We start from the raw sequence: 16,566 nt of genomic DNA, 5'->3' as shown, positions 1-16,566 counted from the left end.
GGAGGTAAAAATAAATCAAATGAGATATGTTTTATAAGTTTTAAGCCACTAATCCTTGCCTTTTATGCAAAAGTGAATAAATTTGCCTCATTAAAAATCTTTCTCCAAACCAACTTTGTCACTATTTGAGAGGAAATTAGGTACATTTCAGAAAAATCATTAAAAAGTCTATTTTTTTGAAATTATGGAAATAGGAGGAAAATTGTAGAATATTTATTATTTAGGTGAATCTCCCTTATTATTTTTCTCTGACCATGAATCATGTCTTTTCTTACAGCTGAAGGAAAGGTGTATCAAAAAGGGCTGCTGGATGGTGTGAAGGCTCTTCAAAGTGAGTGAGAAGTATGACGAGAAAACAGATATATCTGTGATATTCTCTTATTTTTCATATACACAGATTTATTTTTATTACATTAAAAATTTCACATGTGTATTTCCCAATATTTATGGATATGTGATATATGCCATAAATCCCTAGGAAATTACCCAGCCCTTTTCGAACTTGCACTATGTTGATATGAACAAAAAGATAGTCTGAGGATGAGACTCTACATCTAGTCTTAAAATTGACCCTCCTTATACCGTTGACTAGCTTTTACTGGACCTTAAAGTCTTCATGAGTAAAGTGATAACCATAATATACATGGATTAGTAAAGAGTTTTTCTACATCTCGGTTGTTTTTATGATAATTTGTCTCTCCTAAGGAGGAAAGGTGGCTATGAATAACCTCGTCCCATTTCTGGAAAATATGGGGATTAAGCTGTCACACGAAGAACTTGAAGATTTTTCACAAAACCTACCAGTTGATGGTAAGCATTGTATATAAAAATGCATTCCCTTTAGGACAGCTTGGGTTTGAGAGTATCCATAGACCAGTGATAGTGTGTATTTAGTATCAACAGGGCATTTTTTAAAGGATGTGGCTGAATTCAAGTTTCACATGAAAGCACATCCTGTCTCTTCTTTAAGAGAGTGTTCTACTATGAATAATTAAAATTGGTGAGAGTACTTACAGACCATTCTCAGATCAAAGAATAAAGAAGAAAATGAAAACAGAATGAGAAACATTTAAAAGAAACACTGAACAATAAGAGAACAGCCTATGATGAAGAATGATTCAAATTGACTAACGGTTGGGGTGCCTGGGTGCCTCAGTTGGTCGAGTGTCCAACTCGATTTCAGCTCAGGTCATGATCTCATGGTTCATGGGTTCAGGCCCTGCATCAGGCTCTGCGCTGACAGTGTGGAACCTGCTTGGAATTCTCTCTCTCCTGTTCTCTCTGCCCTTCTGCTGTTATCTCTCTCTCTCTCTCTCTCTCTCTCTCTCTCAAAAAATAAATAAAAACGTTTAAAATGTTTTTAATAAAAATAAATATAAAAAATAAAAATCTTTAAAACATTGACGGATGGTTATTTCCAGTATATATGCCTCAGCTATTCTGATATAGTCAGAAAGACTAAAAAGGGATAGAGAGAAACATAATAAGAATTTTAAAAACATACTAGCTATCAAGCATAATAATACTATTACAATATGTTATATATAACATGAGATTAAGATGTTGAAAATATTAATAAAATGAACATTTTTCCAGCGTAAAATAAATTACCTATGTTGAGCAAAGAAATGAAAAAAATCGAGAGACCAATAATAATAATTGCAAAAACCTATCAAATAATTGCATCTATCAACTGTCCACCACCACCTGTCACTCTAACAAAAGGTGACAGGCACAGAGAGTTTTAGGAGTAAGTTCTTTCAAATCTTCAATTTATTTTAATACTATCTAAACCGGTCCAGAGGATTCCAGTTTGAGATGATGAAAAAAACAAAATCTGTCTAGTTTTTCTTTCCTCCAATACCTAACAAAGTGAACAAGAACAAAGAGCTACAGGCAGAATTGAAGGTCTGATGGGAAGCCCAAGAATACCATCCCATGCACAGATCTTTGGTTTGGTTAGATGTCTTTACCGAGTTCATTCTACTTGACTAGAGCAACGAACTCTGTTGGGACATTAAACCAAACCTCAGATATGGGAGCAGGGCTCACATATAATGAAGACCATGTAACATATCACCACACTCTCCGATTACAATAGAAGTGAGTAGAACAGTTTTCTTTAAATGCATCTAGCTGAAGAAAGCTAACTGGTCTGAGATGCTATCAAAAGAGCAACTAAACATTGTTACATTAAATCCTGAGAATAAAATGAAAATCTGAACACAACTGCTGAAGTATATGCAAAATGAAAAGAAAGGATATGGCACCAATTCTAGCATTAGCACAGCAGAGAAAAATAGCAAAAGAAAAATAAGGAAACAAGATGGAATGGAAGGAAGATAGCATGCAAAAAACAAATAACTCCATCTCGTAGTAATATAGTCAGTTTAACCTAAGGAACAACCAAAAAGAAGTACTTGACAATTAATTCATATTACGGAGCAATTTCATGGATTCAATAAAACTAGATCTCAAAATGAGAAGGTTACATAACATGGTGGCACCAAAAGAGACAGGGGCACCGGGATGGCTCAGTCGGTTAAGCATCTGACTTTGGCTCAGGTCATGATCTTGCAGTCCATGAGTTCAAGCCCTGCATCGGGCTCTGTGCTGACAGCTCAAAGGCTGGAGCCTGTTTCAGATTCTGTGTCTCCCTCTCTCTCTCTGCCCCTCCCCTGCTCACGCTCTGTCTCTGAGAAATGAATAAACCTTAAAAAAATTTTTTTATAAAAAAAAAAAAAAGAGAGAGACAAGGGTGCCTTGGTTGCTCAGTCGGTTAAGCATCCGACTTTGGCTCAGGTCATGATCTCATGGTTCAGTGAGTTCGAGCCCCTTGTTAGGCTCTGTGCTGACAGTTCAGAGCCTGGAGCCTGCTTCAGATTCTGTGTCTCCCTCTCTTTCTGTTCCTCCCCTGCTTGTGCTCTTCTCTCAAAAATAAATAAAACATTAAAAATGTTTTTTTAAAAAGAGAGACAAACCATGAAACAGATTCCAAATGATAGAGAAAGAACTAAGGGTTGTGTCATAGACTCTAAGTCTAAAGTTCTCTTTTGACCAGCAAAAGAGTGGACACAAGATTAAAGCAAGAGATGGATAATGTCTGGGGAAAAGACAAGAGCCCCGAATAAGGGCCCTTGCCCCATATTTATTCAGATCAGAAGGCTTACACCCAAATGTAATGGGTGTGTACAAAGAGACAAACTAGGAACATTAACTTGGGGACGTGAGGGAAAAGGGGGGTTTTGAAGATATACAGTGTTTGGGGTTTGGGTCAATATAAAACAAAATCTGGGCACCAGGCAGATGGGTAGATGGTTGTTAACAGCAGACAGGGGGCGCTCTTTATCATACCTGTTTATCTTTGCCAGCCTAGGGGATAAGGCAGATAGGGGAAATAACCTCAGGGTTAATAAGGCAGCTTTTCTGACGTTAACCATCTCCCGCTTCGGGCTGCTTTGCCTGCAGCACAGCGGTCCATAGTCCAATTCACCAATTTACCTAACCTGGCCCTATTCTCCTGTGAAAGCAGATTTTCTCTGTAGTACTACCTTGGGGGTGCTTCCACCCTGAATATCTAATCTTGCTCATTTCATATACCTATCAGGGGTGCCTGGGTGGCTCAGTCAGTTGAGCATCCGACTTTGGCTCAGGTCATGATCTCACGGTCTGTGGGTTCACGCCCCGTGTCGGGCTCTGTGCTGACAGCTCAGAGTCTGGAGCCTGCTTCGGATTCTGTGTCTCCCTCTCTCTCTCTCTGCCCCTCTCCTGCTCATGCTCTCTCTCTCTCTCTGTCAAAAATAAATAAACATTAAAAAAAAATTTCATATACCTATCTATTGGGCACCTTTGCACCATACCTATTTTAGGCCTTTGCCTCTCCCTCTCTATTCTGGGACCTCTGCACCCCCTCTCTATTTTGGGGTGCCTTTGCTCCTCCCTATTCCTGGCAGCTTTGTGCCTCCCTATTCTTGGGGTGTCTTTGCACCCCCCTATTCTTGGAGTGCCAATCTAGTTTACCCAAACTTGGGTGTGAGCATTTTATGACTGTATTTCTTTATGCCTTGTTAACCCATTGGTGTAAACCTGGGGGATTCCTAAGCTTATCCCCACAGGGTTGCTGGAGGGAAGGTGGGGAGGGTGGGCTAAATGGGTGATGGGGATTAAGGAGGGCACTTGTGATGAGCACTGGGTGTTGTATGGAAGTGATGAATCACTAAATTCTACTCCTGAAAGTAATATTACACTATATGTTAACTAACTGGAGTTTAAGTAAAAACTTGAGGGGCGCCTGGCTGGCTCAGTTGGTTTTAAGCATCCGACTCTTTTTTTTTTTTTTTTATGTTTATTCATTTTTGAAAGACAGAGAGACAGAGCACAAGCAGGTGTGGGGCGGAGAAAGAGGGGGACACAGAATCTGAAGCAGGCTCCAGGCTCTGAGCTGTCAGCACAGAGCCCAATGCGGGGCTCGAACTCACGAACCGCGAGATCATGACCTGAGCCGAAGCCGGACGCTCAACGGACTGAACCACCCAGGCACCCCTTAAGCATCTGACTCTTAATTTCAGCTCACACCATGATCTCACAGTCCTGAGATGGAGCCTGGCTTCAGACTTAAGATTCTTTCTCTCCCTCTCCTCTGCCCATCCCCCTCTCATGCACACTTTCTCTCAAGATAAATTTTAAAAAAACATTTAAAAAAATGAATTAAAACTTGAAACTATAAAAAATAAAATTAAAAAATAATTAAATTTTAAAAATAAAACAAGGGGAATTGCCTAACTAAAGAAACAAAGTACTAAGCAATCATTATAGAATTACTAAATAAATTATAAACATCAAAGTAAAAAATAGATGTGGCTGAAATCTTATTGACAGACTAAGAGAACTTAAGATAATCACAGTAAAAGCAGAGGGAAAAGATTAATGCTATCAGGAATTTAAATTTTTTTTTAATGTTTTTTTATTTATTTATTGAGAGAGAGAGAGAGAGCAAGTGAGCAGGGGATGGGTAGAGAGTTAAAGAGACAGAGAATCCCAAGCAGGCTCTGTGCTGTCAGCACAGAGCCCTATGAGGGGCTGAAACTCACAAACTGTGAGATCATGACCTGAGCTGAAATCAAGAGTTGGACATTTAACCAACGGAGCCACCCAGGCACCCCTAATGCTATCTGGAATTTAAATAAAATCTTAAAAATATATATTAATGCTCTCTGGGAAGATCTTTTATGAAGACCAATCTTTTTAATGTAATTTACCTGCCTAATGTATAAGTGTCCTAAGACGTATGTAAACCTCCAAATCTGTTTTGTCAGTGTATTTAGAAAATACACAAGAATCTTTACAAACCTAAAAATATAAACTTGTGAGCACTAAAAAAAAAATTTTAATGATTAAAAGTCAGAACTTCCTACCTCTAAATTTTAAAAGCTGTCAACTGGTCAGGAAAATGCCAATGGATTTGCAGTCAGGCCATTCAACAGAGATCTAATGACTGCATACCTATTAAGAATACGTTTCCCAAAATCCTCTCAGAAAGGCAACTGTAATGGAATTAGTTCTAACAGAAAAGATTCAAGAGAGTTAAGTGCAGAGTAGGATTTTTTTTCCTTCACAGAAAAGTGAGTGGAGCAGGTGAGTGAAATAGGTAAAGGGGATTTAGAGTAGAATTATCTTGATGAGCACTGAGAAATGTATAAAATTGTGTAATTAGGATATTGTACATCTAAAACTTACTGAATGTTAATTACACATGAATTTTTTAAAAGGAAGGGAAAAAGTAGAAAAATGACCCTCCAAAAGTGATGGCTTCTCATTTTCTGTCCTCTAAAAAGAATACAAATAACATCATCTAGAGTCTAACATAGTGGCTTCGTTTTCAAAATGCATCACTGTATTTTCCTCATAAGGCAGTTATACATTATAAACCTTAAGCATATAACAGTCACGTGATTTTTTCCTAAGCCCGCAGACTTCCACAAGCCTCCAGGAGCTTACAGCCAGACTAGTCCCGAGGTTTCGCATATTAAAGCTTTCTCCACAGCCACAAGTTTCTTTTCTTGTTGGGGTTGTTGAACACAAACTCTTCAACTTAGACCAATTCTGTTCCTAAAAGTGTTAGCTGTGCTTTCTTTTTGATGAACACTCTGACTCCATCTTGAACAACGTCCCCATCGGAATCTACTTTTGTTTTGGTATATTCTAGAATATAAGAAAAGCTATTACAATCCCTGGCTTGAACACAAACTTTCACACCTATGTGTTCAAACTTATTTTTGAGAAGTTGTTTACTGCTGAAAGTGCCAGAGTAGGGGCAGGTGGGTCGGCCTGCATCTTCCTTTTCCTCACAGTCCAAACAGTGGCTTGGACTAACAAAGTTAACATCACCTTCTTGGTGTTCTGGTGTCCCAGGCTGGCTATTGTATAATTTTCTAGGTAAAGCTTTGCATTTAATGCAATGGATTTATTTTTAGGTATTTTTTATAATATTGAAAATGGTATATTTAAATTTTTTTCTTTTTCAGTTTGTTGCTGATACATAAAAAATATTGATTTTTGTGTAATGAGTTTGTACCCAGCAACCTTTCTATACTTTTATAAATTATAATTATCTGAATATCCTCCTGAGTTTTCTACATATATAATTATGTTTCCAAATAATGGCAGTTTTCTTTCTTTTCTATCATTATGCCTTTTATTTCTTCATCATGCCTTACTGCTTCAGTTAGAATTTCCAGTATAGTATTGTAAATGTGATGATAGCGGACATCCTTACCTCATTTCTTTTCCTTTTTTTCTTTTAGAGAGAGAGAGAGAGAGAGAGAGAGAGAGAGCGCACAAGTGGGGGCTGGGCAGAGGGAGAGGAAGGGAGAGAATCTTAAGCAGGCTCCATGCTCAGCACCACACCTGATGTGGGGGCTCGATCTTAGGACCATGAAATTGTGACCTGAGCTGAAATCAAGAGTCAGATGCTTAAACGACTGAGCCACCCAGGAGTTCCTACTTCATTTCTTTTTTTTTTTTTTTAATTTTTTTAATGTTTATTTTTTTTTATTTATTTTTTTTTAATTTTTTTTTTCAACGTTTATTTATTTTTGGGACAGAGAGAGACAGAGCATGAACGGGGGAGGGGCAGAGAGAGAGGGAGACACAGAATCAGAAACAGGCTCCAGGCTCTGAGCCATCAGCCCAGAGCCCGACGCGGGGCTCGAACTCACGGACCGCAAGATCGTGACCTGGCTGAAGTCGGACGCTTAACCGACTGCGCCACCCAGGCGCCCCAATGTTTATTTATTTTTGAGAGACAGAAAGACAGAACATGAGTGGGAGAGTGGCAGAGAGAGAGGGAGACACAGAATCTGAAGCAGGCTCTGAGCTGTCAACACGATGTGGGGCTTGAACCCATGAACCATGAGATCAAGACCTGAGCCGAAGTCGGACACTCAACCGACTGAGCCACTCAGGCGCCCCAGCCTGCCTCATTTCTGATCGCGAAGAGAAACGTTTCCATATTTCACCATTAAGTATTACCTTATTGAAGTTTTATATATATCACTTTTATCAGATTAAAGGAGTTCCCTTCTATTCCTATTTTGCTAAGAGTTTTGTGTTATTTCTTTCAACAATGTTTTGTAGTGTTTGAAGTATGATCTTTGTACTTCTTTTGTTAACTTTATTCCTAGGTGATTTATTCTATTTAGTGCTCTTCTAAGTGACACTTTCCTTACTATTATTTTTGAATTGCTTATAGCCATTACTTTTTAGTGTGTTGAGATTTGGCTTTATAATCCAGTACATGGTGATTTTTGCTAAATATTCCCTATGTGAAAAAACATGCATTCTGAAATTATTGGGTACGGTGTTGCCTATATCTCCATTAAATCAACTTTGTTAAATTTCTTGTTCAAATATCCTGAAGTCTTAAGGATTTAATATCTTAATATCTGCTTATTCTATTAACTACTGACAAAGATGTATCATATCTCCCCCTGGGTGCCTAGATGGCTTATGACTCAGGTCATGACTCATAATTTGTGACTTTGAGCCCCACATCTGGCTCTGTGCAGACAGCATGGAGCCTGCTTAAGATTCTCCCTCTCTCTGCCCCTGACCTCTGCTCGCACACTCTCTATCTCAAAATAAATGAACTTTAAAAAATTTCTCTCAGTGTAATTTTGGATTTTTATTTCTCATTATAATTTTATAATTTTCTTTGTTTTTTTTTTTGAGACCGTGTTAATACGAGCATACAAGTTTGGAATTATAACATCTTCATGGTGAATTAAACTTCTTTTTGTTATTACTAGAAAAGCTTTTTCTTAAAGCCTATTTTGATTGATGTTAATATTCCTACTCTACCTTTGCTTAGTGTTTGTATGGTCTATACTTATCCATCCTTTTACTTTTGACTTCTCTGAATCCTTAGATTTCAGATATTTTAAATTCTTAAATTTTGAGCCTTAGATCACTTCCTTGATGAATTTTACCTAGCATATAAGTAAGAAATAATTTCCACGTTACTCAACTCTTCAAAAAACATAAAAACAAGAAACACTTGCCAGTTTGATTTATGGAACTATCATAATCTTTATACCGAAATTTGATGAAGACAACACAAAAAAGGAAAATCACAGGCTAATCTTTGTATAAACAAACAATGCAAAAATCCTAACCAATTAGCATGCAAAAACCCGAAACAATTAGCAATCTGAAAATCATTTTTGCAATATTAGTGGTAATTATGAGATTACTGACATATTTGTGTTTAAATCTACTTTACTGAATTCCCGTTTTTGTACCACATGTTCAACTTTCTGTTTCCTTCCATTCTTGCCTTCCTTTTGGACTAATTATTTTTTATTTTTCTTGTTAATTTAGAAGCCTCAAAGGTTATTGTAGAAATTACAATATGCATCCTTAATCTATCATAATCCGATTTTATTTTGGACTTTTATCCTCATTCAAGATGATACTGTTTTTGTTTTATACAATGTTTTCCCAGAATTATTTATATATTATCATTTCATTTCTTCTTATCCTTCCTTCCCTGTTGTCCTATATTGAAAGGGAACACTGAGAGCTAAGTCAAATAAAAACTTTTTTTTCAGGCATCTGGATGCCTCAGTTGGCTAAGTGTCTGACTCTTGATCTCCGCTCAGGTCATGATCTCAGGGTTTGTGAGATCAAGGCCTGTGTCAGGCTCTGTGCTGCCAATGTGGAGCCTGCTTGAGATTCTCTCTCTCCCTCTCTCTCTGCCCCTCCCCTGCTTGTGTGTGTGCTCTCTCTCTCTCAAAATAAATAAACTTAAAATTTTTTTTAATTAAAAAATTTAAAAAATATATTTTCAACCTGTACCTAAACAGTCATATAAAATTTTACAGCATCAGGAACCAAAAGAAATGTATAAATAGTTAACAGGAGAACAAAAAACCGACTGTAAACAAAGTAACAGAATCTGAATACAGGGGAAAAAACTGAGATGCATGAAACAAAGTGGAGGAAAAAACTGTAAAAAGCATTCTTATATCTAAGTAAATATGATGAAAAATGTAATATAATAGTCTGGAACTAAAATTCAAGATGATATCAATGTTCTAGTTGGGGGACAGGTATCATAAGTAGAGAAAGCAGAAGGAACAGTCTCATTGTTGGTCTGTGACTGCTTTTTGTCTTACAGGTGGTGGGAAGGTTGATCTGAAAAATGTGACAATGAAAATGAAAGAGTTTACAGGTGAGTTTCTATGACACTGAAACCCTAATGCTTTATAATAAATTATATTTAAAATTTTATATTCCTAGTAGTCTATTGTCCGTATTAATTTTGCCATTTTACCAAGTTATTATAAAATATAAAATATTTCTGCCTGATAAAATCCATTTGATCTTGGATTATCTGTTTGAAAAATAAACTATAAGACTTGCTTTTGATAACATGTCCTATGTACTGTACAGATTTTTTTCTCATATATGTATATATGTCTTCACCTACATGTAAATAGCTAAATTTTAGGTAAGCACATGAATAAATAAGGTAAAGTTTTGGAAAGCTCAAGATAATGTGGTTTTGTCAGCAATCAATTACATAAGTCAATATAAGATCTCCTGCCATAATCATTTCTTTCGGCAATTCATTATCCAATTTGGTAACTAGATTTTATTCTGTTCATTATCCCCCAAATTAAGGGAGCCTTTATTATATCAATAATTTAGGAACAAATTTGCTTTGACTTCTAATGACACACTGTATTTCCACATTCCATTTTACTTTCACTCTTTAATCCCCAACTGGGAATGATGCCATATAAGCTATTTTAAGTATATTTAAAAGTACATATCCTATAGGTCAATAACATTTTCTTATGAACCTCTTAAACTTACATAATACTGAGTAGTTAATTTCTATAATTTTCACCTATAAACCTTCTGTATTTTCAAAGGAGAAAAGATTGATGCCACAGATCTGAAAAACATTCTTGGAGACATGGGGATAGAAGTCAACGATAAGGAGTGTCTGGAACTACAAAAATTACTACCCGCTGATGGTGAGCTGCATCTGTGACCTCCAGAGAGTTCAGTTTAATGGTTCTATTTATGATCTTTATATTTTAAAGTGACACATGTTCAGGTATTTGTTACCTGCACCCATCCTCCAGCTCTTGCTTGAACAGTCTCTTACTCTGTACTATTCAAGTACAGAGTTCAGCTGTGAAAAAGAATCCTTTTCCACAAAATCAGTATTGAGGAAAGATGTTACTGATGATTTGGGAAGGGAAAGGACAGAGGGATTTATATCTTGTCTCAGTAAATTGCAAAAGTCCTCATAAATTCCTGTTCTCTCCCAGAGTTACTGTTCCTTACATTGTCCCTGGGGGGTTCCCTTTTCCTAATCCTTATCCCTCTAAGAGCTGAACCCTCAAAACTCCCCCCTCTGTTAAGCTCAATTTCTTTTTTATTAAGTTTTTATTTTAATTCCAGTGTAGTGAATATACAGTGATATATTCATTTTAGGTGTACAATATAGTCATTTCAACAATTCCATACCTCACTCGGTACTCATCACAAGTGTACTCCTTAATACCCATCACCTATTTCATGATCACCCCACTCAGCTCCCCTCTGGTAGCCATCAGTTTGTTCTCTATAGTTAAGAGTCTATTTCTTGGTCGGTCTCTCTCTCTCTCTCTCTCTCTCTCTCTCTCTCTCTCTCTCTCTCCTTGTTTTGGTTCTTAAATTCCACACATGAGTGAAATCATATGGTATTTGTCTTTCTCTGACTAACTTATTTTGCTTAGCATATATACTCTCTGGCTCCATCCATGTTGTTGCAAATGGCAAGGTTTCATTCTTTTTATGGCTGAATAATATTCTGGGGTGTGTGTGTGTGTGTGTGTGTGTGTGTGTGTGTGTGTGTGTGTATTTACCACATCTTCTTTATCCATTCATCTCTCTATGGACCCTTGGGCTGCTTCCATAATTTGGCTATTGTAAATAATGCTGCTATAAACATAGGGGTGTATGTATCCCTTTCAGTTAGTGTTTTTGTATTTTTTGGGTAGACATCCAGTAGTGCAATTCAAAGGGTAGTTCTATTTTTAGCTTTTCTGAGAAACCTTCATACTGTTTTTCCACACTGGCTATACCAGTTTGCATTCCCGCCAACAGTGCAAGAGTGTTCCTTTTTCTCCACATCCTCACCAAAACTTGTTTCTTATGTTTTTTATTTTAGCCATTCTGACAGGTGGGAGATGATATCTCATTGCAGTTTTGATTAGCATTTCCCTGATGATGAGTGATGTTGAGCATCTTTTCATGTGTCTGTTGGCCATCTGTATGTCTTCTTTGGAGAAATGTCTGTTCACGTCTTCTGCCCATTTTTAAATTGGATTATTTGGTTTTTGAATGTTGAGTTGTATCAGTTCTTTATATATTCTTAATACTAACCCTTTATTGGATATGTCATTTGCAATTATCTTCTCCCGTTTAGTAGATTGCCTTTAGTTTTGTTTATTGTTTCCTTCGTTGTGCATAAGCTTTATATTTTGATGAAGTCCCCATAGTTTATTTTTACTTTTGTTTCCCTTGCCTCTGGTGACACATCTAGAAAAATGTTGCTATGGCTAATGCCAGAGAAATTACTGCTTGTGCTCTTTCATAGGATTTTTATGGCTTCAGGTCTCACATTTAGGTCTTTAATCCATTTTGAATTTATTTTCATGTATGGTGTAAGAAAGTGGTCCAGTTTCATTCTTTTGCATGCGGTTGTTTAGTTTTTCCAGCACCATTTATTGAAGAGACTATCTTTTCCCCATTGGATATTCTTATCTCCTTTGACAAAGATTAATCGACCATATAATTGTGAGTGTATTTCTGGGTTTTCTATTCTGTTACATTGATCTATGTGTCTTTTTGTGCCAGTACCATACTGTTTTGGTTACTACGGCTTTGTAATATAACTTGAAGTCCAGAATTGTGATACCTCCAGCTTTGCTTTTCTTTTTCAAAATTGCTTTGGCTATTTGGGGTCTCCTGTGTTTCCATATAAATTTTAGGGTTTTTTTCTAGTTAAAAAATGTGTTGATATCTTGATAAGGATTACAATAATGTACAGGTTGCTTTGGGTAGTATAAACATTTTAAGAATATTTGTTCTCTCAATCCATGAGCATGGAATGTCTTTTCATTCATTTGTGTTTTCTTCAATTTCTTTCATCAGTGTTTTACAGTTTTCAGAGTACAGGTCTTTCACCTCTTTGATTAGGTTTATTCCTAGGCATTTTGTTATTTTTGGTGCAGTTGTAAATGGGATTGTTTTCTTCATTTTTCTTCCTACTACTTAATCATTAGTGTATAGAAATACAACAGATTTCTGACTATTGATTTGTATCCTGTGACTACTGAATTCATTTATCAGTTGTAGTAGTTTTTGGTGAAGTCTGTAGGGTTTTCTTTATTATTAGTATGTTTTATTTAAACTTTAACAGTTCCCCCTCCCTTTTTTCTTGCCATGTATTTATTAAAGAAACTGGGTCATCTGTTCTAATATTTCTTACATTCTAGATTTCATTGATTACATCTCCAGGGTGTTCCTCAAATTTTTTTAAATGTTTTATTTATTGTTGAGAGAGAGAGAGAGAGAGAGAGAGAGAGAGAGAGAGACAGCACAAGTGGGGCAGGAGCAGAGAGAGTGGGAGACACAGGCTCCGAAGCAGGCTCCAGGCTCCAGGCTCCAAGCTGTCAGCACAGAGCCTGATGTGGGGCTTGAACCCATGAACTGTGAGATCATGACCTGATCCAAAGTCGGACACTCAATCAACTGAGCCACACAGGCAGCCCTCCAGGGAGTTCTTTAAATGTTCCTCTACCACCTACACATTCTGTACACTAGGCAGACCTAAACACTTGATTAGATTTCAGGTTTGCTTTTTTTCCCCAGAAAGAATATTTACACCTAGTATCATGTGCTTCATATTGCATCACATGAGGAAGTGCATTAGCTTGTATCTCTTTCTTTTTTTTTTGTTTGTTTGTTTTTGTTTGGGTTTTTTTTATCTCTTTCTATATGATGTGAAAATATACATCTGGACTCTGATGATGTCATTCTGATCCCATCCATCATAATATTTTCTGTCAGCCTTTTACCTAATGAGTAGTTTTAGCAGCTATTGATAATCACTACTTAAACCCATTATTTCACTTGGAGTTACAAAATGGTAAAAATTCTTCATTCTTCCTGCATCTATTAACTAAAATACTTCTGAAAGAATTCTCTCACTAAATTATTTGGATTTTTACTTTTTAAAAATCTGAAATCTGAATCATTTACATCTTCAACTTAAGAACAATGACTTACTTATTAGATTTATACAAAAAGAAATCAATGTTCAGTCTACAAATTTAGAAAAATATACAACTGTTTGGGTAACGACAAACATCCATATACTGGTATTGCAAAGCTCTTATTACAAGAATAATTCTTATTCCAGTTCAAAGACTTTTTCAACAAGAAGACTATATGACAGTCTTGTAATTTAGAAGTAACTATGTATCAAAATCTCTTGGGCACCTGGCTGGTTCAGCAGGCTAAGCGTCTGACCCTTGATTTTGGCTCAGGTCATGATCTCACAATTCATGAGTTCAAGCCCCATATCAGGCTCTGTGCTGATGGTGCGGAGCCTGCCTGGGATTCTCTCTCCCTCTCTCTCTGCCCATTTCCCACTTGCTCTTTCTCTCTCTCAAAATAAATAACTTAAAAAAAAAGAATCTCTGTACATCAACAGATGAAGTAAAGATAAGCACCTGTGGGAAATGCTATGTGAATATCTCTGAATCAAGAACAATATCTTGCTAGTAATGAAAAGACTGCAGACCCTGGCCACCCCCACCCCCCCCCCAAAAAAAAGTTGTTCAAAAGCATGTCTGGAGATTTTGAACAAATCCAGACAAGCATGAAGAAGCGTGTCTGGAGCTGAGCCATGGTGAGAAGTATAGACAAGACTTGTCTACAGAAACATAGAGGGTAATAGTCAGACAACAGGTGGTCTGCTCTCTTAAGACTACAAAAAGAGGCAGCTCAAAATTAGCTTGCACACTTTCTTTCCTGGGGTCTCCTCAGCAATGAAAAACCACAAGGCTCCGGGGTTTTCTATATAGAGTATTGTGTCATTTGCAAATAGTGAGTTTTACTTCTTGCTTACCAATTTGGATGCCTTTCATTTCTTTACGTTGTCTAATTGCTGTGGCTATGACTTCCAGTACTATGTTGAATAAAAGTGGTGAGAATGGACATCCTTGTCTTTGTTAGCCATGGAGTTTTCATACGTGACCTTTATTATGTTGAGGTGTGTTCCCTCTAAAACTACTTTGTTGAGGGCTTGTGTCATGAATGGATGTTGTATTTTATCAAATGCTTTTTCTGCATCTAGTGAGATGATCGTATGGTTTTTATCCTTTCGTTTGTTGATGTGATGTATGACGTTGATTGATTTGCGAATATTGAACCACCCTTACATCCTAGGAATAAATCCCACTTGATCATGGTGAATGATTTTTTAAAAGTATTGTTGGGTTCTGTTTGCTTAGTATTTTGTTCAAGATTTTTGCATCTATGTTTATCAGAAATATTGGCAGTGGTGTCTTTATCCGGTTTTAGTATCTAGGTGATACTCACCTAATAAAATGAATTTGGAATTTTTCCTTCTTCTATTTTTGGAATAGTTGGAGTAGAATAGGCATTAATTATTCTTTAAATGTTTGATAAGATTCACCTGTGAAGCCATCTGATCCTGGTCTTTTGTTTGTTGAGAGTTTTTTAGTTACTGATTTAATCTCCTTGCTGGTAATCATTCACTTCAAATTTTCTATTTCCTCTTGCTTCCATTTTGGTAGGTTATATGTTTCTAGGAATTTATCCATTTCTTTTCAGTTGTCAATTTGTCGGCGTATAGTTTTTTCTAATATTCTCTTATAATTGTTTGTATTTATGTGGTGTTGTTTGTTATTTCTCTTCTTTCACTGGTGATTTTGTTTGTTTGAGTCCTTTCTCCCTCCCTCTCTCTCTCTCTCTCTTTTGATGATGAGTCTGGCTAGTTTATCAATTTTGCTGATCTTTTAAAAGAACCAGCTCCTAAAAATCTATAAAGAACTTATCAAACTCAACTTATCAACTCAGTGAAGAAATGGGCAAGAGACATGAACAGATACTTTTCCAGTGAAGACATGGCTTCCAATGAAGATGGCTAACAGACACATGAAAAGATGCTCAACATCACTCATCATCACGGAAATACAAATCAAAACCACAACGAGATACCACCTCACGCCTGTCAGAATGGCTAACATTACCAACTCAGGAAACAACAGATGTTAGTGAGAATGCAGAGAAAGGGGAACACTTTTGCACTGTCGGTGGGAATGCAAACTTGTGTGGCCACTTTGGAAAACAGTGTAGAGTTTCCTCAAAAAATTAAAAATAGAACTACCCCATGATCCAACTGCACTACTAGGTATTTACCAAAAGGATACAAAAATGCTGATTCAAAGGGGCACATGCACCCCAATGTTTCAGCAGTACTGTCAACAATAGCCAAATTATGGAAAGAGCCCAAAGGTCCACCGACTGATGAATAGATAAAGAAAATGCAAAATATATATACAATGGAATACTATTCAGCAATCAAAAAGAATGACCTTTTGCCACTTGCAAGAACGTGGATGGAGATACAGTGTATTATACTAAGGAAAATAAGTCAGAGAAAGATAAATATCATAGGATTTCACTCATGTGGAATCTAAGAAACAAAGCATGTGAACATAGGGGAAGGGAAGGAAAAAATAAGATAGAAACAGGGAGGCAAATCATAAAAAGATTCTTTTTAAAAAAATTTTTTAGTGTTTATTTATTTTTGAGAGAGAGAAAGACAGAATGTGAGCAGGGGAGGGGCAGAAAGAGAGGGAGACACAGAATCTGAAGTAGACTCCAGGCTCTGAGCTGTCAGCACAGAGCCAGACATGGGTGAACCCATGGACCTTGAGATCATGACCTGAGCTGAAGTCAGACACTTAACCACCA

The 16,566-nt window shown here is 36.8% G+C and overlaps 1 protein-coding gene and 1 pseudogene across 1 annotated transcript in view; one reads left to right on the top strand and one right to left on the bottom strand.

Annotated features, from left to right (window-relative positions):
* Window positions 1-16,566, top strand: part of LOC124522069 (uncharacterized) — a 144,216-nt gene that overhangs the window by 116,253 nt on the left and 11,397 nt on the right. Inside the window, exons 52-55 of the mRNA XM_047093256.1 lie at window positions 278-331; window positions 706-810; window positions 9,677-9,730; window positions 10,437-10,541. Coding sequence (XP_046949212.1) covers window positions 278-331; window positions 706-810; window positions 9,677-9,730; window positions 10,437-10,541 — 318 coding nt within the window. The remainder of the gene's footprint in view (window positions 1-277; window positions 332-705; window positions 811-9,676; window positions 9,731-10,436; window positions 10,542-16,566) is intronic.
* LOC124522118 (iron-sulfur cluster assembly 1 homolog, mitochondrial-like) lies at window positions 5,779-6,384 on the bottom strand (annotated as a pseudogene).

This window comes from Lynx rufus, unplaced genomic scaffold, assembly GCF_022079265.1.
Source record: "Lynx rufus isolate CCGP_SWC_20201006 ecotype Redwood Valley unplaced genomic scaffold, mLynRuf1.p SCAF_34, whole genome shotgun sequence".
Taxonomy (NCBI): Eukaryota; Metazoa; Chordata; class Mammalia; order Carnivora; family Felidae; genus Lynx; species Lynx rufus.
This window is presented reverse-complemented; position numbering and strand designations above follow the sequence as displayed.